The sequence below is a fragment of the Sinohyriopsis cumingii genome, unplaced genomic scaffold (genome assembly GCF_028554795.1).
Source record: "Sinohyriopsis cumingii isolate HCF-2022 unplaced genomic scaffold, ASM2855479v2 utg001176l, whole genome shotgun sequence".
Classification (NCBI taxonomy): Eukaryota; Metazoa; Mollusca; class Bivalvia; order Unionida; family Unionidae; genus Sinohyriopsis; species Sinohyriopsis cumingii.
Window position 1 is genome coordinate 4,171,862 of NW_028315968.1, and position 24,308 is coordinate 4,196,169.

Genomic DNA, 24,308 nt, shown 5'->3' on the forward strand with positions numbered 1-24,308 from the left:
AAAAATTGTTAAAGCTACGTTAAAAGATAAAAATCACATCACATCATATCAAACCTTATGGGTTATTATTTTCTGAATATGCCGATATTTGGAAAAATTTGATGGCATCTGTATTACATCATCTTTATCTTACACATTTCCAAGAAATGGGATGATGCAGCACTTCTGTGATACAATACTGCGTCATGAACTATACCATAATGAAAATAAGAATAATTACTCCCTGCATTCATCAATATGTAGGTTGCAAGGACCCTGACTTTGTTATGATGTTGTAAATAGAAGGATGGGACACTAAATCTTGGAGCAAAAAAACAAAAAAAGAAACCATGTCTGACAGTAATAATGGTACAGCATGTGTCTATATAAATATATATATATATATATATATATATATATATATATATATATATACACACACACACACACACACACACAACTTGGAAACCTTAACTTCTGTAGATTCGGTAACCAAACTAGATTTATGTCATTTAATGTTATTTTAGTGTAAATATACACATACTGTATATCCATACATAAAAGGTTTATATAAATATACCCATTTCGTGTGTTTCAGCCATGAAATTATCCACATTTATATAAAAATCACATTTTGATGAAGAAATGAGGATCACTTCTCTAGTTATTGACTTGAAAAGGTGGCGCCAGGATGTCCAAACATTTATAGATGTTTTTATGCAAACAGTAAGAAAAAACAGCCTTGATGACCAATAAACTGCACTGAAAATTGGTACAATTATAATAGTGAGAAAAGGGTATGTACGCTACAAAAAAAATCATTTTTAAAAAATTTAAATCATAAATGAATCCAATTTTTATAGAAAATGAGATTAAAATGTTTTATCATCGCTTTTGGGCTTAAACAGAAGTTCAGTTTAATATGTCACTGAACTAGACAAATGATCCTTCGGGACAAGTTTAATATGTCACTTAACTAGACAAATGAACCCTCAGGACAAATTTAATGTCACTGAACTAGAAAAATTAACCTTCACAACAAGTTTATTTCAAATAGTGTGTGTCAAGTAAATTTATGTACGCTGTAAATATTAAATTAATTTGCCTATTTCTTGAATTCAGGTAGTGTATCTTCTTGCTGACCACTCATACACTGCATTGGACGCTTAAAACATAAATTTTAGCATATGTTGGGATATATGAATCACGTGTAGTGTCTAACTTTCAGACAACACCTTTCACAGCCATGTGTTCTTAGAAGGCAGTATTTAATCGATGCTTATAGTTCCAACAGCTTCATCAAAGTAATACATGTATGAGAATTTTGTTTAAGCTGAAAGGATGTCACTTGTTGTGCATTAAGATCATAGGGATCATCCACTGTTACCAAGTGAAAAGTTATGCTCTAACATTCTCTTTCTTTCTCTCTGAATCATATTGAAGTTAGATACATACAGCGATCTTAACTGATTTGGCAAAGTATACAAGATGTTTTTTTATAACACTGTTGCATTCAGTTTTACCAGATGCCCTTGAAGAACAGGTGGTTGTAATGACTTAAAACTGGCTTTGCCAAGATTTTGGATTATGTACTATGCATGTGAGACATCATTCAACATATTTTTCCTCTGGGTTCATTTTTAGCACAGACCTTCAAAAATTTGTTTCCAATTACAAGCCTGAAAAAAGTAAGAAATCTTTTGTTTGGAGTGATTTCATGTTTATATATCCTCTTTCTTTTCTAAGGAACAATTTATTCATTATTATAAGTTAGATTGTATATGCCAGATGTTTTTAGTGCAAATTGTTGTGCATACTTGCAATTAGAAAGTGTTTTTGTGGTTGTTTTGGTTGTAGCATTGATTCTGAAGGTTGCTAGAAGGCAACCAGTGTTCAAAGTTCTGCTCACCAGTTTTGAAGTTTTGGTTGCAGTTTGCAACCATTTTTTGTTTGTTTGTATGTACTAACCTGTCTATAAATGACAGGAGAACAAATAATATTGTCCTATATAGACAGATCTCCTTCAAAGACAGGTGAAATATATTTATGTTAACATTTGAAAAGACCATAATTTGCACTTACTGGAAAGACACATCCATTAAGGCAGGTTTCATTGCTAGAATTGTGTCCCCATCACTAAGACATAATTATTATTGAATCACAGTAAAACCTGATTTAAGAGACTTTTGTAATGAGCAGTCACTTGTTATTTATGACAAGATTTGTCATTCATGGATCTGTAGCCATTGTAGTGCCATAGTCACCTAATTAAAACATTCTTTCTTTAAAGGATTAGCACTATGGACAGACAGTATAAACTATAGTTCAAGGGTTGGTATTGCTTGTTTATCTGTTGTGTAAAAGGCACACAATGTTGATCATGTCAGGATGGGAAATCTCTTCCAGCTTTAACTGTAGTGCAACAGGTACTGCAGTAAATGGTTTGTCTATGGAGTGACATCTGTAATGACTGGGATAAATGAGGTCGTTGACTTCTTCTGATAAGTTATTTGCATTTTTTGGACGAGATAATTCTATAGTTATTGAAAAGAATCGTTGACTTTCTTTTGTCAATGTTTGTGTAAATAAAACTCACACACAATGCCAAACATACCATGGACACGAATCTCATGATCTATTCACCTTAGCCTGTCTGTTACATTCTTAAGTTTATTGAGTTGGTTCATTTAGTTCTTGATGTAGGTTTATAATGGCATTTTTCAAAACATACTATACATGGTGGCCAGTATAACTAGTGAAGGAAGAACCTGGAAAAACCACAGTTAAAGCTACTAACCCACAGTAAAAACTAAGACAAGCTTTTTCACAGGCCCACATTGGCCTAGCCCTTGACTCGAACCAACATGAAAAGAAGTGATCAGTAAAGGCGAGTGCTTTAGACCACTTGGTAACTGTGGCCCTGACTCGGTGTATTCGTGTAGTATTTATATTGTGGTTTTGGCTTTAAATCAGTATATTGAGTGAGTGATATCTTAGCTAACTTTAGCCTGCTGGACAGGATAAGTATGTAAGTGAAGTTAATATTATAATTTGTATGCTAAAAGACTACATGTAAGTTTCCAATTAAAGTCATAATTTTCCTACTAATTTAATTTTATTACCATATTTCTTGTTTCAGTGATGTAATATTTTAATAAGATGTACTTCAGTTATTGTGAAATTTTCCTTTTGAAGCCGAGTTGCATTTAAACCTAGAAAATTGACCCACCAGCAGAGACTTGTGACGATATACCCACAGTTGTGATGGGTGTGGTTTTGTTTTTCGGAAACCTGTTCTCTAGACAGGTTTGACTGTATTTCTGAAAATGTGTACATGGTATTGTTACATGTGTCAGTATTGTTTCAGGATATGGAAATGAAATTGATAATTCACACACACTTACACACATTTTCCATGTACATATTTATACATGTATTTCAGGTGAGTCATCATCATTCAACATATTTTCTGTATTTCACACTCAGCCATATGTGTCAATGTAGTTGCATGATGCTGAAATGAAATTGATAATTCACACACACACACATTTTACATGTACACACAACCCACAGATGACGGTGATAGGTAAAGTTGAGCACTTTAGACCATTCGGCCACCCAGGGCCCATCTTAATCATTGCACTGATAGACACACTGATCTTCTGGTGCATTAAGCAACATCAGAGTTTGTGCAGTTTTACAATTGTATACAACTGAACTATGTGTTTATATGTTGTACCACACTTGGGTAGAGTGATGTCACAAAACTGACAGTGATATCCGGGATTTTAAAACCAAATATTTGAACTTGATTGTTAAATGTATATAACCCTATAGCAGTCATGCAGACAAAATATTAGATGAAATTAATCTTAAAACCAATCCGATTCAGAAGGTATCTAAAATTGCATTCAAATCTGACCAGTTCACCAACATATGCACACAAAGATTAAATACAAAGTTTTGTGGTCTGTAGTACCTGAAATTGGTTTTTGCTTCATCTTGCTGTGATCGTTATCATCAAAAAAGTACAAGTCCAAAAAATTTGTTAAAAAATGTGTACAAAATTGACAGTGTTACAGTTAATTGCCTGAAAACTGTTCCAGCTGTTCTACACATGAATATAGATATGCATGCCAAATTTCCTTGTCAACATTGATTTTCTGGTGTTTGCTTAATTGATCTTACAAAGCATGTGTCCCCAAAATTGTCTTGGCCCAAGGTTCTGATGTTAACCCTATCTACACCATGACAGATCAATAAGACATTTCAGTGCTTCGAGTCTATGAATTTCATTGGATGTGGCAGCAACACATTGCATCCAATCATGATTAAGTTTTAGGTAATTTATTTTAAAGGGTCGACAGCACAGCAGTCAATAAAAATGTTGGTTTACATTGTGATTTAGTTTCTGTTTCTTCTTTCAGACGTACGAGGTCCCTGTATGGTGTGAGCCCCAACTGTAAATTTGGACCCAAAGGCAGCCTCCAGAACTTGGATGGAACTGTTTTGTAAGTAGCAGCATCAGATGATAGTATACTTATTACGCATGTTCATTAGTGATGCAGCCATTACTTTAAAACAGGGTCAGTGATTGGTCAGAAAAGTCAAGCAACCTGGAGCACTTAATTTTGGTCATCTTTAATAAGATATTCACAGCTGAAATTTTATTTAATAACTGCTTCATGTGTATAAAATGAAATCTTCCAGAGGTTATAAATTATGTGACTAACAGCTTCCAATTAATATAGCCTCGCAGTGTTTAGTACAACCAAGGGCTAATGGCTTGCAAACAATGTATGTGCTGTTCAGCCACTCAGCTTAATAGGTTATAACCAACTCAACCATTACTGAGAGTACAAAAATGACATTATCCATGATAATAAAATATTAAGAATATCCTGAACCAATTAAAGACGATAATTCATTGATTATTTTGAACCAATCATTGACGTTACATTTAAACCAATTTCCAACACTGAGATTTATTTGAATATATTTTCCTCATCTTTCTTTTGAGTCAAATTTAAGGCAGCGTTCTCAGCAAGTTGAAGATTCAATAGTTTGTGGGAGATATATTTTTATTTACACTCTCCCAACATTTTCTTATAGCTGTGGATGATTATGTGTTGTATATGAGTGGATATAGGTAGCACTCTACAGTTTCATGTGACTGATCATGGGGTAAATAGTGAGGTACGGATAAGTTAGAGTCCATTATTGTTAACAAAGGTGTGATGAATAGGTCTGCCTGCACTTTGTGGAACATCCTGTTTGTGCAGGGTTTCATATTAGATTCCAGATCAGTTATGGGTGACTGTCAAAGGATACCTGCTTGGAAGTTATCTTTGTAAGTAATTTTGCAGAAATAAGGATAAAAATTCTATATTTTTTAGGGTTTATTTTGTTTTGTTTTGGTTTTGTTTTGTTTTTTTATTTAAATATTTGGGTCTCACGCAATATTTCCGTTTTACTGACATATCAGTCATTTCATTTGGTATTTTGTCACTATTGCTGAAATGTAATCTGAAAAGTTTTGCTTTACTGATTTTCACAGTGTTGGAGCGTAGGTGGGTGAAACATAAATGGATTAAATAACAAGAAATGTTCCTAATTTATATATTTTATTTATATAATTTCTCTGTCCTTACGAGCATAAAACTATATACATGACAGGGCTCGAATTTAACACAAATTTCTTTGTAGCCAGAAGGACTAGTATCCTGAGAAATTTACTAGTCCTGCCAAATCTTTACTAGTCCTGGCCACAGAATAACGTCACACATGTATTGAGATTAACAAAATTTTATTTCATAAGTAGCATAGATAATGTTATTTTCACTTGGAAAAGGTGTGTTCCCATCAAAAGAATTATCTAACTTGGCTCGTATTTCAACGCTTCAATTACGGTCTCATCTTTAATAGCGTAAGTTGGTAATTGTTCCTAATTAATCGGACCTCAATGTATTGTTGAAATTAATAATAAGGCGGAAAATTTTAAAATCTTAGATGCCCATGCTCAGAGATTTTAATTCCCAACAAATGTACGGCATTCTGCTTGGATATCTCCATGTGCATTAAGTTATTTGTTCATTCTTGTAAGGAAAAAATACAAAAACTATTCTTATCATCATAGAAAAAGTAGTTGTATGGAAAGGATGTGTCAATATGCAGTTTCCCGTTTGTGACTTTTGGAGCGTTTGGCTACTGAGCCAAAAAAAACAACAACTTTAAACAAACAAACATGAGAACTAATATTCTGAATAGTTTTTGCTGTGCTCTTTTGTGGGGTATACTGCTTTATAATTTGTTACTGTGGTCGAGTGAATAAAGTGATACCACTTCATTTTTGATTTAATTCGTTATAACATTAATTAGGATCAATTACCAAATTTCCATTGTTAATGACAGGACCATAATTAGCACTGTTAAGCGAAATGCACAAAATCGGATGGTTTCTTCTTACAGAAACGCACCTTTGCGAGGCAGAAATTGACTTCATCTTCTCATGCTAATATTTTGCGACTGTGTTTACAGTGGTCACTGCTTTGATCCTACAGGACATCTGCTGATGTCAAATCTTTGTTAGGGAATGGCATAAACAAACGCTGACTGTTGACAACCGAAACTTACTAGCCCATCGATCTATTTACATAATGAAAGTTACTAGTCCAACAGGAAATCTATTAGCCTCGGGCTAGTGGACTAGTGCTAATTTCGAGCCCTGCATGACAATGAAGGTACATGGTCCTTGGTCAGAACTATTTAGTGCTAATGATAGGTTGAGATTTCTTTGCAGACAAATTTGAATAATGGGCAATTCCTTGAAAATAGAGCATTGCAACCTGATATTTCATTTTCAAGATATACCAGATTCAAGACTTATTCCATAAAATTATATCTGCTGCACCTGAAAATCATATTATTTTTTGTTAAATTTTAGTATTTGTGGATGAAAAATCAGTTTTTAAAATGTCAGATTAAAAATTTGTTAATGAATAACTTTAAACTTATTTTCATATAATACATAGTTTCGTCAGAAAGCCATAACACCTTAATTATTTGAGACATGAAAACCACTATGTGTAATATAATTTACAAAATGAATGTAACACATATTTAGCAACTTACAGAATTAACATCACAAAAATTATTAGCACCTGTCTGGTCTGTAATTCTGTTATCAACAAAACTTTATATATTACATAAAATGCAGAAAGAGTTAATTTTAAAAAAAAATGTTTTGTAACTACTACTTAAGATGTCTGAGGACACCAAATTTTATATTTGTGGCTTTTTTGCTTTAATAAAGAAACATGGAATTACAGTTTTAGTAACAGAATTATGGTACCAAAATTACAGATAGATCTAAGACACAATTTTGTTATGTCACTAGCCTAAATACTCCAATTACATAAATATTTAATAATATTGAAGACTGCTTGAATGAGCTGAAATGTCAGTTACCCTTCTTTTTAATGCACACTTTTATCAAGCAGCGACAAGCAGCAGCCTTCAAACATGAATTAGAATCCATTCAGAACAATCCACACAAATTAGTAATTCAGTTGGATTTTGCTGAGAATTACAGCAAAAAAAGCCAAAATGAAATCCAGGTTTCTCTGTTTACTGTATTTGCCTTGGAGCAGAGACAGTGTCATTCGCTTGTGATTGTTTCTGATCGACTAACCCATGACATGTATACTGTTTGCACTTTCCTGGATATGATTCTGAAACATCTTGAAGAAAAAGTGGATGTATTTCAAGAAGTTGTTGTGTTCTCAGATGGATGTGCTGGCTAGTTTAAGCAGAAGTTTGTTTTCAGTCACATGACATATGTAAAAGAAACATCAACTGGAATGTTTTTGCTGCTTAAGTCATGGCATAGGTGGTGAAGTTAAGAGAATTGTATGGCATCAAGTACTTGATGGTAAAGCAGAAGTCCGGAATTCAAAAGATTTAATGACAGTTGCATAGGCAAAATGCACAGAGATGCAGTTGATTTATTGCTCATTTGAATTCATAGAGCAGAACATTACCATCCTGGGCAAGCAGTGGATCAGTATTAAAGGAATTCCAGCGCCAAAGTCTGTTGAGCGTGTCCGAGCATTGCAGCCAGATGTAATCAAAATGCAAACAACAACATTATCTAATGTGACAGAAGTATATAATATTGGAATTGGAAAGACCACCTAAATGACCTGTCTGAATGTCTTTGTGAAAATTTGCAGAGGGATGTTTTCAGTTTTATGTGTCTGTCACTGCAACATTCAGCAGGTTTAATTACATTATAGAAATTATTAATTGTCAGGTTTATGTGAAATTTGTATTAGAACATAAAAAATTTCAGTCAAATTACATTGGCATGACTTTTATTTTCTAAATTGGTAAATGTAATTCTGTTACAGAAGTTTATTATTCCATTACCAATGTTTAAATTTAATAGCACCAAGATCTGTTAAGTTGTGAACTAATTACGGAGTTATTAAGTACTTGCACATGTTATCATTGGACATGTATATTGCCTACAACACATTAGTTACCCAGATTATACTGAGAACTTTTATGAATTTCAACATTTTGTGTAATTCCGTTACTGTAGATATTAATTTCATTATAATCCGCAGTAATACGCAGATGAAAATAAACAATGGTTCCCTGAATTAAGCTTTAATAAGAAATATAGCAGGCATAATTTTATCTTTGTAAGATATTAGTTCTATGAGTAGTAACGGTATTTGATGCAGTACATTTTTCACAATGCAATTCTGTTACCATGGAATTGACCTAATGCTGATTAAAGTTCAGACACACTAGATTTCTTGACTTCTTGCAAAACTCTTTCCAAAGTCTGGCATTCTTATTCTTTAATTAAGTTAGTGTAGATGTGAGTGATATCAAGGAACTAAAGGTGTGTTATTTTCTACCAAAAATGAAGGCAAATATAAAAACTGGAATTGTGATTTTAATAAAAAATATATATACCAAATTTCATTTCTACCACAGGTGTGGCTTTTGCTTAATTGAAAAAGTCAAAAGTCCAGAAAGTTGCAAAAGTATGAAAAACTGCTGTAATGGCCTGTCAAACATATATACACTCGTCATCTACATATGCATGCAAATATAGTCATCAAACTTTTGGCTATCTGCCTCAAGTGGTTTTACATTGTGCAAAAAGGGATTTTGTGAAAAATAGTCTAAATAGATTTTTTAAAAATATTTTAAAAAATTGCTCTAATGACCTCTAAATCTAATCTGGTCATTTAAATATGAAAACAAATATCTATCAAAATTAATTTGTTTCCTGCAAGTGGTGTTTGTTTAATATTCTTGGCACTGTTTTTGTCCAAAAAGTTAAAGTATAAAATGTTTTCAAAATGTGTATTTAAAAAATGTGCAAATTGCTGTAACACTTTGATGGTGTATTTACTTTCAGTCGTACCCATTTCTTTGTTTTGTTCAACCTTTTCTACCCAGTTCCTGCATATTTTATACTTATCTGTTCTGTTTATTTTGAGGGTGTTGTGCAAATGATGGTTAAGTGGTGTTTGTATAAATATGGTACCGGTTTTTCAGTTGTAGGGCTTTCCTTATTAGCAGGAAGCCAGGCAATTTACCTGGCTACTCTTACTTTACACTTGCCTACTTTAAAAAAAACTATCCCTGTTGGAGAAGGTCACCCCCTTCCTCCCACCTGCCTACTTTGGCAACTGACCCTCCAACTTTAAATCTTATGGCTGGCTCTGATTTGGTATCATCCCTTCACATTTGTTAGGTTCTTGTATCTTTCTTTCTAAAGCTGTCATATATATGAATATATTTTAATGTTTACATGACCACAGAAACATGAAATGATTCTGTTTAAATGTGGCTTGGTTTGGTTTCATGCAGTTTAAGGCCATTTTTCAGTACATGATAGACTATGTATGGTGGCCAGCATATATGGTGGGGGAAAGATTCCAAGAAGACCCAGAGAAGAACCACCAACACATAGGAAGAAACTGGCAAGCTTCCTCACATACCCACATTGTTCATGCAGAGACTGAGTGATTATCATAGGCATGCATCTTAGGCCACTCAACTACCAGGGCCTCACAATTCTGTTTAAACAACACATGTAATTTACTTGCAAATGCCACAACTGGCAATTTGTTTCAATAAAGGTATTGATAGTCAAAGTAAAGTCTTCTTAATTAAGGAACAAAATAAATATTTTAAACAGCAATTCAGATTACTTGATAAAATTATTTAGCTGTTTATCTAAGCTGCTGCTCTGACTTTGACAGAACATAGACTGTTGTATGTATCAACAAACTTCAGAAAGATGATGTATAACACAGAATACAGATTGACTCATTGGTCTAATATTCTTGTTATCAAGATTAAATCAAGAATCAAACTTAAGTTTGCATATCCTAAGGAGATTAATATGTCCTGGTACTTGTACATACATTTCCTTAACCTCAGTCAAAAAGTTACAAAGATGTACATGTATTCAGTGATTGTAATGTTAAAATAAAGTAAAGCCAACTTCATTATTGCCTCTTAGACAGAATGCGGAAATATATCAGTTCAGTCACCTGGAATTTACACATGAATAAGTGGAAATTTTCTTAATTTTTTTCTTTCATTATCCAAAACTGAAGATGACATATATTCTGGTTCAGTTAAGAATTATGTACATGTATAATAACATGATTATGTACATGTATAATAACATGATTATGTACATGTATAATATTCTATTCACAGTTGTTAAACCATTTAAAGTTTGTAAACTTGTTTTTCACTTTTAAATTACGTTTATCATTATGATACAAAGGTAAGCTATTATGATCATGGAGCAAAATTTTAATAACTCAGGTTACACACTTGGTTAGAGAAAATGTTGGTTTTGATTTGATGAGTTCCTTTACTCAGAATTTCATTTTGCATTGTTTGCTTCAGCGCAAGGTATTTTTAAGTCAACCATGTCATGTAATTTGAAGAAGTATGCTTCTGTTGGATATTACCATCTAGATCAGTTCGTAAGGTTCAATGGGCTTGGTCCAAGTGGTATGTGAGAAGGATTGCCAGTAGCTTCCCTTAGATCCGTGGTTCTTACCCCCACCCACACCTGGTTTTCCTATGTTCTTCCTCTGCTGGCTGCCATGTGTCGCCTATCTTGTGCTGAAAAGTGATGTTATGCCCACAACAACACAAAAGCAATAACACATTTGTTCATCCATACAACAAATTAATTTTTTAAATTTTGTTATTACTTAATTAAGATCATGTTCTAAGCCATAAATTCCTGTGTTTGGTGGAAGGATAATTGAAACTGATGAACAGAAGAGTACAAGAGCTTGAATATAATGGTTGACAGTTTGCTTGAAGACTAGATTAGGTTTGTGACGTTCTGATGTATTGGGGTGGGGTTCTTCCAATATAATTTAATTAAATTATGATGAAAGTTCCACCCAGGCTCGTTAGGTTAGAAAGTTAAATTAGTGACGAGATAGATTTACAGCTCTGAGCCCCCAGTCAGCAATGCCGATGGCTAAATTATAGAGAACACGAAGATGAAATTCAATCAATAACAATTTAATAAATTTGATAATTTAAAACGATAACTTCCAATCACTCGTCTTTCCCTCGACCAAGTGACAGCCTAATTCATCCCGTGATTTACAGTGTGAGTTCGATTTTCCCCCTGTCATTGCATCTACTCATCTATTTCTTCCCGCTGATTCTTCCTTCTTTCCATTCCTCTAACTCCTCCTTTGTCTGTTTCCCTCTCTACTATCTCCTCTTCCAACTTCGCTCCCAGACTTCAACTTCTCCTTTCTTCTCCTTTCCCTCTCTATTATCTCCTCCTCCAATTTTGCTCCCAGACTTCAACTTCACCTTCTTCACCTTTCTTCTCCTTTCCTCTGTCTCTCTATCCGAGACTACGGACCAAACTTTAACTGGTCTGTCCCTCAAAGCTTCCTGTGAAAAACCACAAGGCGTTAACATATGTTTTATCGAATCTCACCTCACACTATATTGACAATTAATCATCAGATAGCTGTCACTGTTTCGGCCACGCATGCATACACATCAAAATTCCCACACACTTCTTGCAGGGTAAACAATGGCGTAATAACACAGTATCAGCGAATTGTTATACAGACATCAATACATTGCGTCACGTCAGTATATACACATATATATTTAATCTCATCGTGCTACAATCTGACAGCAATCAGACACATGTCTGTACATTACAAATATTCAACAATGGCAAAATCTATAATCATATGAACATATGTATTAGTCTACTATAAAATACCCACATAGCAAAGTACAATATTAACTCTTACGACGGCTGCAAGCTATATAATTCTTTACAAATATCAACTCATTTCTTCAAAATATGCAAACATATTAACAAAACAAAGTAATTCTTTGTACTACGATTCTAGTAATAATAAAGGCTACATACGACCTACAGTTGAAATGCAGTCGCATTCCACAAAGACCGAACAAATATCTACTGACCTTTTGAAGCTTTCTGTACTTAGAATTTCCCGCTCTAAGATTTTCCTGCCAATAACGAATGGCTATTCGGAGTTATGCTAACCTCTTCTCTGGGTAATTTCTCTCAGCGAACTAACTTTTGCCGGAAAACGCGGGGATATCATTCTACCCAAATCAAGGTCTCCCCCCATCTCGATTCTGATTGGGTGGCGCTGTGCCCCTGTCCAATCGTCTTAGCGGCCAGTTCAACCTGTCTGTCTGTTTGCAGGGGAAAGAAGTTAGGACACTCCCACTTCTTCAGGCAATTTCTTTTGATCTTGGAAACATTTCGACACCTAGGTGATAAATGGCTATCGTGACTTCGCAACTCCGATGTCCGGTTCTTCTATTCTAGCCACAACAATCTTACGTAACGGATTAGTGCTAGCCTTCGGCAATGTTCGACATCAAACAATGGCCTGTCAGAATTACCTTGATTATACATGTTTCAACTGGGCTACTCTGGGTCGGGGTAAACATGACTAGGTTAATGGGCCCATTTTGCATCATCAGCTATAACTAGTATTTACAATTATTAGGGTCCTGATGCTTTGAAAAAGACCTAATGTGGAAATTCTTTGAAAAGGTCCTATGTAAATAATTCTTTATATTTCCTAGATGTTTGCATTTTCTTATAGAATGTTTTTCTACAATGTTTTTTTATTTTTTTATTCCATTAATTTTCTCTTGTGACTACAGTATCAAAATACGTATATTATACTCAGCTTTTTCCATTTCCAGGAGTTTTACACATGCAGGCATACATACATATATGCAGACATGCATACATATGTACCTACATCTTTGTTATTGTATGCTATATATCTACTATAGGTTTATTATACTTATTTAATTGCTTCATGTGTAACATATGGTACAAGTTTAAAATTTAAAATACACCACCAACCTCACCAAGGAAAGTGGGTTATTCTTCCTAGGAGGTTTCATTTTCTTGATTGTTTGTTAATCAAATACTTATTTTTAGTCCTTGAAATGCTCTTGTCCTGTAATGTAGGTCATTAATTTGAATGAAGAAAAAGAAAGTAAATGTAAGTCAGTAAATCTCATTTAAGGCCACCATTTTAGTACCTTTAAGTGCATAATTCTTAATCCATAAATTTGAAAACAAGAAGTAATGCGTTTTATTTTAGACTCACACTTTATTGTTTTGCACATGAATGAATTGGTGAATTTGAGCAGAAACTTTTGTTTTATTTTATACATGTACATGGATGCACTATACAATATTCTTTCATTGAGAAATTACTGGACTTGTTCTCTATTTCTTGTAATAACCATTCAGTTTTATCAGGCAATAAATATTTGCGGTTCATATGTATAATTTGCTTTGGCTGTAAATATCTCAATGTACATGTCATTTTGCAATAGTCGGTAAACCCTTCTCTATTTTCTTGAATCATGAGCTTGAATTTTATGACATATTCATTGAGTTCTGCACTCAGATGATGGTTCTAATGGAGATGGTTATGAAAATGTTCTATTTTCAAATTGGCATTTATTTTTAAGATCAAGGAGACAGAATATCAATGGCCTATCGACCCTTGATGACGTTGTGTGCAAAGTAGTCAAGTTTGAACAGCGCAAATTACCGTATATACACTACTAACTACTTGTCTATATTGTCTGTATTGTATATTCTGTGCAAAGCTTCTGTGCATTCAAGTGCAACTTAACTACAAACCCTAAATAGTGAATTCACTTGTACCAGTTAAAATGGATCCAGATCTTGCAAAAGTTGACACGGAATTATGAGAAAAATAAACATCTTTCATCAGTGATCTCTCACTTGAAGAATTTTGCTGCTTCAACAAAATTCAATACAGAGATATGATTTGTGCCGACATGTGTATTCATTTACCCAATCATAACAAGACGTCTCTTGAAAGCGCAGCACATTACATCAGTAACATGCTCAACAATGAGGTACAGCATTTAAAAACTCTAAAACGGAGGCAACAGTCAACAAAATCAATACGCCAGAAAGAAAAAGAATCAATCCGAGCCAAAAATCTTTCTTGCACATTCAAAGAAAGTGATGACCCTAATTTAGAACAGGAAGTAGACAAACCAGATGATAATAGCATTGTTGCATATTGCGATACCCTGAACGAAGAACAGAACGAACCAAGCACTGGAGACGACAGTATAACACATTTGAAATAGACATGTAAAACCTCAAGCAGTGTCTCGACGAACCCGGACGAAAAAACGCAGAAGGTGTGACTGATAATGAGTATAAATGTAGTTCTGACTGTAAAGCATTAGGCAAGTGAAAAACAAAATGTAAAAATATGACAAGGTGTAACATTTGCATGTCTTGGTATCATGATACTTGTGTTGGTATTAGCAGAACAGACCCAATGGGATTGTGACTGTACTCTATGTAGAAAAATGCCTAAAGATCTTAGTACGATTCAGGCTTTGGTAAATCAAATGCATGCTTATACAGTGGTCATTTTAAACCAATACAACTTCTGTCAAACAGAATGGAATCAAAATTTGCAAACATAAACGACCAAATATCACAAAACCTATGGCTGTGTATGACAAATCAACTTCACTACAACCTGAAGAAATCAAACAGCAAACACTAGATGCCAAACTTAAAACAAATAAGAAGACAGCTTTATTGTCGAACAAAACACAAACTGTAATCGAATTGATAAAAACTAATACAAAATACCAAAGTCAGATAATGAAATGGCCAATAGCCAGACCGACAGGAGTCAACCAAGAACTGATAAACCAACACGAGCTAATGATAGATACGAACACCCTCAAGCAGATCAAAATCAACTTAGACGTTCTCTTCCAAAACCAACAAAGACACTTATTACAGGATCATTTCTCCTGAAAGGTGTCAACACCAGAGGACTTTCACGTGAGGTACATGTGAAGTCATACCCTGGTGCCACCATTGACAGTCTCAAAAGAGAACTGAACAAACTTGACCTAAATAATTACCATACGATTATTGTACAAGTATGTGAAAATGACGTCGATCGAGATCTGGAAATAAACCAGTTTGAAGTCAAATACATGTCCCTCATCAACTAGTTGCTAGCCCAGGTAGACGATGTCGTTATATCTGGCCTTATTCTAAGACGTGATGTGGATATGACGCAATATGATGACATGCTGATAAATATTAGCAGATCCTTCAACCTGCCATATGTATCAAACCATGACAGCTTTTTGCTAGTGTCGGGTCAGCTACCATCTACTTTCTTTCACTATGACCTGATGCGCCTGAAAGATGCGGGCACAGCAAACCTATTGAAAAATATACGTAGTGTTACTCCTGTACTCAAAACAACACCTACCAACGTGAGTAAGCACTACCCAACTGTGCAATACCAACATAGGCAACAGAAAAGCCACAGACTTGCAATGCAAGCCCGTAATGGGTGGGAACAGAAACATCAACATAATACAGAGTACATTGCATGGTTATCGAGGCAGACTCGAACGTTATACAAGGCCTTGGAAAAGTGACAACAGTACGCACATGACAGATGTGGCGTACCTAACTATAATTATAACCATTAGGTATGTCCATCTAGGTACAATGATTACTATATATATACCTCAGTGAATAATAAGTATCATGTTTTTGGAGATATTTGTTCCGACTGTCTCTCTGTCCAAAGTACAAATTCTAATTGTACATGCCAAGGTTATGAGGTCTCTCCCTCGGATTCGGGAATAACTAACAAATCTGTCTTCATTCCTATAACGACTGAGAAAAATGTAAACTGTACATCCTTTGGTCTGAAAAAGAAAGGTTTGCAACTTATCAATATCAGTGTAAGACGCATCTTACCAAAGATCGATGAACTAAGACTAACTACAGTCGACTCCACTTAACTGCACATCGGTTAACTGCACACTCTGGATAACTACACGTAGTCACGCCAGTCCCGTTTTTTCCCAATGCTTTTCAATGGGAACAAACTTCAGATAACTGCACTTCGCTTAAATGCACACTCCGGATAATAGCACGATAAATGTTCTGCCCGTGGCACATTATTCATTACAATTTTACTCCGGTTAACTGCACAATGTATAGTCAGGATCAGTTATTGCCAGTCCACTGCTGTAGCGCTTCAAATAAGCCGACAATTAAGCCGGTAAATGCGACTTTGTAAATGAGTGATATGTAAAGGATGCCATAGGTGGTAGATACATGTATATTCCCGCCCACCAAGGAGCAATAGCATGGGAACAGTCATATGTTGCAATAGATGACAGTCTTCAGACAGAAGGTGAAATCGACGACTCAGTAGAAAATGACAAAAGAAGTGATGATGACGATGCAGTAGATGACCAGGTTTCATCTAAAGTCGCTATTCAGTCACTCCAGAATTTATGCAGATTCATGGAACAGAGAGAATGTGAGCTGTTTGAACCGTTTTAAAAAATAGAGTCGGCAATTCACCAACTTATTAGTAAAACTTGTGTGCAGACATCAATTGCCGATTTCTTTCGGAAATCGTCAATTTCATTGTGTTTGATTTAACAATATTACGTTAGTGCTGTTCATTGTAGACTCTTGTTTCATTTAAGTAAACGTTGAAAGAGTGTATTCTAATCATCTTTATACGTTATTCTTCACCTATATTCATGCCGTGCTGATTTAAAGCTGTACTGTACCGTACTTCGGTTAACTGCACACTCCGTTTAACTGCACAGTCTCGTGACGGGCCCGAGGCTGTGCAGTTAACTGGAGTCGACTGTATACAAGATGAACCCAACCTTGCAGTAATTGGACTATGCAAAACGTTTCTAGATTGTAATGTACCTGACAGTGCTATCTCTATTAACAACTTTTCTTTGGAAAAACGAGTTTGACCACAAGGCATAGGAGGAGGGATAGTCATGTACGTTTCAAATAACCTAACATACAAGAGAAGAACAGATTTTGAAAATTCTACTATCAAATCAATATGGATCGAGTTAAGTTTCATAAATAGTAAATCAATCTTTATCTGCTCAGCATACCGACCCCCAAACTCCCTCTCCTCATGGACTGTCCAATTTGAACATGAGTTAGAGGCTGCTTTATCTTCCAACAATGAAGTAATTATCATGGGAGACTTTAATATTGACCTCCTCTCTGATACTAACGCTAAATGGCTACATATGATACAACTACACGACCTTACACAGGTAATATATTCTCCAACAAGAGTAACAGCGGGTACTTCTACTCTGATCGACCACATCTACACTACCCATCCTACCAATCTCTATGAGATAAATGTACCATGTTTCCCTATTAGTGATCACTATCCTATATGTGCAACTCGTAAACAACAGAGCGCAAAGAAAAACAACTAACACTCCTACATGCAATACAGATGTTTCAGAAACTTTGCTGAAAATGAATTTCTCACTGAACTATCACAAAACATTAACACAGTATATTTCCCTAACATAGACCCAGATTACGACTTGTCTATCTGGAATCACTGTTTTCTTACTATCCTAAATAAACACGCCCACATACACATCAAAAGAATTAAACGATCAAAACAACCAGAATGGTATACTAATGAAATCGCAGAGGCACAACGCAAACGAAACTACTACCATAAATATAAAGACTTTACAAACTATCGTTTGTGGCAGAACAAAGGCAAATCAATCATTGTCAAACACAAACGCTCCTTTTTCAAAGAAGCCATCACATCAAACTCCGATAACAGATCCATCTGGAATCACTTACGAAATCTAACTTCAGCGAAACCTGCGCCTCTAAATTCATGTGAAATTATAGTTTATGGCACTAATTATACTGATGCGCTCGATTTTTCAAACCACCTGAACCATTTTTTTACTAATATCTCCCAAACGCTTGACAGGTCTAATAATACAGAGCCTAATTTAGACAAACATACTAAATTTGTGAATGAAAGGGTACCCGATCATGTTAGTTTCAACATTTCCTTAATAACAATAAATAACACTTTTGATATTCTAAATAAACTTGACACAAACAAATCAGCTGGTCTAGATGGAATTCACCCCGAAGCTCTGAAAATGTCGGCTTTATCAATCTCAGAGTCGTTGAAAGAAATAATTAACGGCAGTATCACTTCCTGTAAATTCCCGGAGTCATTGAAGTTAGCAAAAGTATTCGCAATTTATAAGGGAAATGAAAAGAATGACCCATCCAACTATTGACCCATATCCGTTCTATCTGTACTTTCAAAAATTATTGAAAAACATGTCAGCAAGCATATTTTCAGATATCTTGACAAGTACCAACTCCTCCATAGATCACAATCAGGTTTTCGAAAGAATCATTCATGTCAAACTGCAATGACAAAACTTATAGACCAATGGCTACTAGCAGTAGAATCAGGCAAACTTACTGGCACAATCTTCATTGATTTTAAAAAAGCATTTGATTTGGTTGACCATTTGGTGCTCATTAAAAAACTTTCAGCCTTCAAGTTTTCTCCAAACTCAGTTGTCTGGTTCATGTCGTATCTCACAGACAGCAGGTTGTTTGCACGGGTAAACATATATCCGAACCAAGTCATATCTTAAGTGGTGTTCCTCAAGGATCTACATTAGGGCCTCTTCTTTTTCTACTATTTATCAATGACTTAGCCTTGTATCCAGCACACACTAACACTTATCTTTTCGTTGATGATTCTGTCTTGCATTTATCTAGTAAATCTCTAGACTCCATTAAAAATAAACTTCAAATCGACCTCAACAGTGTATCAGTTTGGTGTAATCAAAACAAAATGCATATTAACATCTCTAAAACGAAATGTATGACAATTGGAACAAGGCAGCGTCTATCTATTAACATGGATTTACTTCTAACTCAAAATGGCTTAGACGTATCTATTGTCAAAAATCAAAAACTTCTTGGTATCTACATTGATCAACACCTCAGCTGGAATGTGCGTATCAATCACCTATGTGCAATGGTAGTCAAAAGAATAACTCTGTTAAAATTGCTTTTGAAATTTCTACCTGCACAATCACTAGAAATTTATTTTTCGGGTTATATACTGCCACTGATAGATTATGGCTGTACCATATGGGGAAACACATCAAATTATAATCTGTCCAGAATTGATAGACTCCAGAAAAGGGCAGCCCGAATAATACTGAAACTTCCTGTTATGTCTCCCTCAAATGTTTTGTTTTCACGTCTGCAATGGCTACCTATACAAAAACGTATTCTTTATTTATTTTAAAGGAATAGTCTTTCTCCAGATTATATCTCTTACATAATTGAACTAAGATCATCGAATACTGAGCATAATCTCGGATCGACAACTAACAATGATCTCCAGATTCCTTGGTCGAAAACCAATCATTACAAAAGCTCATTTCCTGTATCAGCACCTACTGTATGGAATTCCTTACCAATGAAGATATGTAATTCAACTTCCTTTGCTTCTTTTAAAATATCATTAAAAAAATTCTTTCTAGACCAGCTGGAATGACATATTAAAACCTCTGAATAGAAAACTTTATAATCATATCCATAATTGATATATCCAGATCTTATTCAATATATATATAGTAAGTAAGACTTATGCTGAAATGTATGTACCTGTGTACTGAATATTGTTCATATTTGTATGTTTCCCAGTCTAGTCACACATAGTCATTCATGTTAAATATGTATGAATGAGTGTTCGACGATACCTGGTTATGTGCATGGTCTTCTATTTTTATTTTGTGTATTTTTTTTCTTTCTTACTTTGTTTTAAATTAAAAAAATTTAACATAGCCCATTACAAAAACTGAGGACCACATGGCAGATGGGTCAGCCATGACCAAATGTGTTATCCTCATTAAAGATAGTTTATTATTATTATTATTATTATTATTATTATTATTAATGGAGATTTTCATGAAAGTGTGTGTTTGTGTGCCTGCCGGAAAATAGAATTTTTATTTTATTAACAACCTCTTTCATGTCCAGACATCAGAAAACAAGTCACCAATATTTTTTGTAAAAGAGCACACTCAGAAGCCTCTAGAAAGGCATGATTATCAATTATATCAGCCAACAATATTAAATATATTTCAAACAAAGTTTTGATTTTATGAAAGACTGTCATCTTTTGCAGTGGAGCTAATTATAAAAGTTGCAAGTTGACTTGTAAGTTATATTATTAATCCTGTACTGTTGTTGTTTGTAGGGTTTAACGCCATTTTTCAGCACACAGCTATACATGGCGGCCAGTATTAATGGTGGAGGAAGAACCCGGATAAACCCCGCGAGAAGCTACTGGCAAGCTTTCTCACATACCCACATTGGCCGATTTCCAAGACTCGAACCCACGCAGACAGGTGAGATGGCAGTGATCTGTAACGGATAGCGCTTTAGACCACTCGGCCACTCAGGGCCCCAATCATGTACTAATAAGGTACATTTTGGATTATTTAGTTAAGCTCTAATGTTCATAGAAGATCTTATAGGATCTTTCATCCATCCATTCATTAGTACATGTTTGGTATCACTACTCAGGGCTCTCTGATTTTGCTTGTCAGCCTCTAAAGACAGAAGGAACTTTTAGGAAACACCTTTTCCTACCTATTAAAGGTCCATCTGATATTTCAGCTTCCACAATTTCTAGGTGGATTACATTAACTATCAAGAGAGTTTACCGTAGAAAGGACCTATCTTTTATTAAAATTACCCATGATGTTTGTGCCATTGCTACCTCATAGGTCTATCTATCTCATTCCGCCTGGAAAGATGTGTTGAGAGCTGCGTTTTGGCACTCTCATACTACTGTTTCATCTTTCTGCCATTGCTCGTATGGTGGCAAAGTGAGTACATGCTCTACTTCAAGATGATCATTTCTTGTAATTGTTGTTATTCTTCAGTTTGGAATCTTCACTCCCCCCCCCACCTAACTGATGAATTCTCCTATGCAGCAAAGTAAGATATGACTGATATTAAAGTGTAGTTTTTGGGAGGGGTATGATCAAACTAATTTTAATGATCTAATAGTTACCTGCTGCTGTTGCCATAAACCCTTCTCCCTCCCTGCTCTGATGTCCCTCTTGGAATCCTCCCTCAGATATATGAGAGGGTCCTTCATGCATGCTGAAGGTATGGGGCTCTTACGCAGAGGCTAATAATACAGTGTTCTGGTAGTTTCTGGCTCACTCTAACGGGAGTCAGGTATTTTCCTTCCAAAAAGTAAATACCCGTAGCTGTACAATAGCAGCAGATAAGTATTACATCATGAACATTAGTTTTATCCCTTCTCTTCCAAAAACTACATTTTTCTTGTTACCCCATTTTCATGGCAACCAGCATGTGAACACAAAACTTATTTCACACATGAAATCAAACAATCAGGTGAGAAAATTAGACATGCAGGACAGAAATTTACCTTTGTATTCAATGTTATCCATCTAGATTTTTCAAGTGATAACATTTCTTTGTTTTTGATAAGTGTTTCTCTCAGCATGACTTAGTATCTGTACTGATATCATAACTCATTTGAGAGACCATCTGAGACAGTTTTTATTGGAAGAAGGGTTTTCTGAGAAGACAGGCATTAATGTATTATTAATTTACTGCTAGGTAAATTAAAATAATGAAACCAAGTTTTACAAAGATCACTATCCTGTATACTGAGTTAACGACCATTATTATTGACATAAGAGTTAAGGGTTCAAAATATTTATTGTATTCCTAATTAACTGCTCAGCAAACTTCAGCAAAGAAACTTAGGAGATTTCTGAGTTGTGAAAGGTAACTGTCCTAAATAATGACTTGTCAGAAAGTAGAGTGAGGTTAAAAAATGGTATATCCATACAGTGTTTTAGAATTTGAGTAGGTATTATATTGCTGTTCATCTCTTCTGCCATGCCGTCCTGCATTTGGTAAGAGTATTAATCCTTTGTTAAATATTATTTCCTCTTTCAAAGGGTATATCACTTTACTTATTGGAGGAAGTTGGCCTATTTTAGGTCACCTCTTCAGTGTACAAAGGATATAGGCGAGTCCTGCTGTAACAAGCTTCATTATAACAAAGATTTGGTTACAAAATGGTGACAGATAAAATAATTCAGTTGTATTTCAGAAACCTATAGCTTACTGATCATAATTAATGTTCTTACACATCAGTAATTTTCAGAATCAGTTTCTTAGGTGTAACCAGGTTAGTATGTCTCATTTCATGCTTCACTGACAAACTGGTTTACATTTTATTTAATTATTTTATCAGACATTAATCTGTTATTTGGCTACACATATTACTAGCAAAATGCATGTAGTTCTTCAAGTGAATTAACATACCGTGCCATGTATACCCATATATTGTCGAGGAGAGACACCTGAAAAGCAAATGCCCCAAGCTTTAAGTATCTTGCTGTATGCCAACATAACAGGCTCAGTATTTATCACTTTTTTTTTAACACACGATACCATCTTTATACACATATATTGTACAGGATATGTTTGAAAATACTTCCTCTTAAACATATCGGATTATTAAAACCACAATTGTAAAAGGTCTTCTCCCACGACATTTGCATTCCATATGCATTGGTTTTGATGTATCATCTTGTCCCCAGGTAAAATAGAGTTATTTTCCTAAAAGCATTGTACAAGACTTCTTAAACTTGTATGATGCAGATGGCTCTTAGCAACAGAAGGAACTTGCTAATCTACAGGTTAGTGATTTGTCTTGTATTAATTACAACATTACAAATAGGTTTTGGTTCTCTATTTCCAGATTCCAGGTAATTTTGTTCCATATAAGCAAAGCAAGAATTGATATCACTTTGTCCCACAAGAACCATGAAACAGACTAGTGCAAGTTTTTCTTTTATACGACGTGAAGCAAACATAAATCTTCAGAAAATTAAACTGGTCCAGCGGGCATGTGGTCCTTAGTATTCACTGGCCCTTGTACCTTTTACCTAAGTAAAGCGTCACACGCAGTTATCAGCTTCTAAAAATAGCCAGCAGCCTGCTTTTGGTCAAGGCGAAACTGCATAATGGTGAACAGTGACCTTTTCCGTGTTGTTGTTCTTACTGATAACCATGTACCAGGTTCAAAATTAGTTCATCTGAATACAGATGTGCACTCCAGTATTTAGTTACAGAGGTGGTTAAGCCTGTAGACTGTATAAATCATATAATCAGATTTGATTAATCTTTCTACAACAGTATAATACACAAATTGCTTGCATTTTATAAGCGATATATATATATATATATATATATATATATATATATATATATATATATATATATATATATATATATATTTATTTATTTATTTATTTATTTATTTATTATTATTATTTTATTTGAAAATTCCAAGTTAACTGCCCACCCACCCACCCCATTTAAATAATGTTGATGTAGTATGATTTATCTTAAAGAGCAGGATGTATGTAGAAAAGTGAGTATTTCTTATTTTTGCTTAGTGCATAAAATTACACTCTGCTTAGTTGATGTGATGTTATGCATATAGAATCTAGAAATTTTACATATATATTCCATATATTTCAACAAGAAATGTATCAATGTTTTTTGCCAGTTTTTTTGTGTTATGCATTATTGATTTTATTAACCTTTTCTGATTTCGAATTGTAAATCAGTAACAAAGTTAAGAAAAGAGGAGAGAAAGTTAATGTTTCTTTCAATATCAGTTTAACAAATGAATCATAATTTTGAATGACAGTTTAGAAAATATTAGAATGCATTATGTTCACTAGAGTTATGGTGTTGAAAAGAGCAGCACTGGTTAATTATATTTATA

General features: G+C 34.6%; 1 protein-coding gene across 2 annotated transcripts in view; it reads left to right on the forward strand.

The window, feature by feature from the left end:
* The window catches only part of LOC149772793 (NAD kinase-like), a 163,802-nt gene that overhangs the window by 85,975 nt on the left and 53,519 nt on the right, over positions 1-24,308 (forward strand). For both annotated transcript variants that reach the window (XM_089947280.1, XM_089947279.1), the window contains one exon: positions 4,407-4,490. In XM_089947280.1, the coding sequence (XP_089803406.1) occupies positions 4,407-4,490 (84 nt within the window). The remainder of the gene's footprint in view (positions 1-4,406; positions 4,491-24,308) is intronic.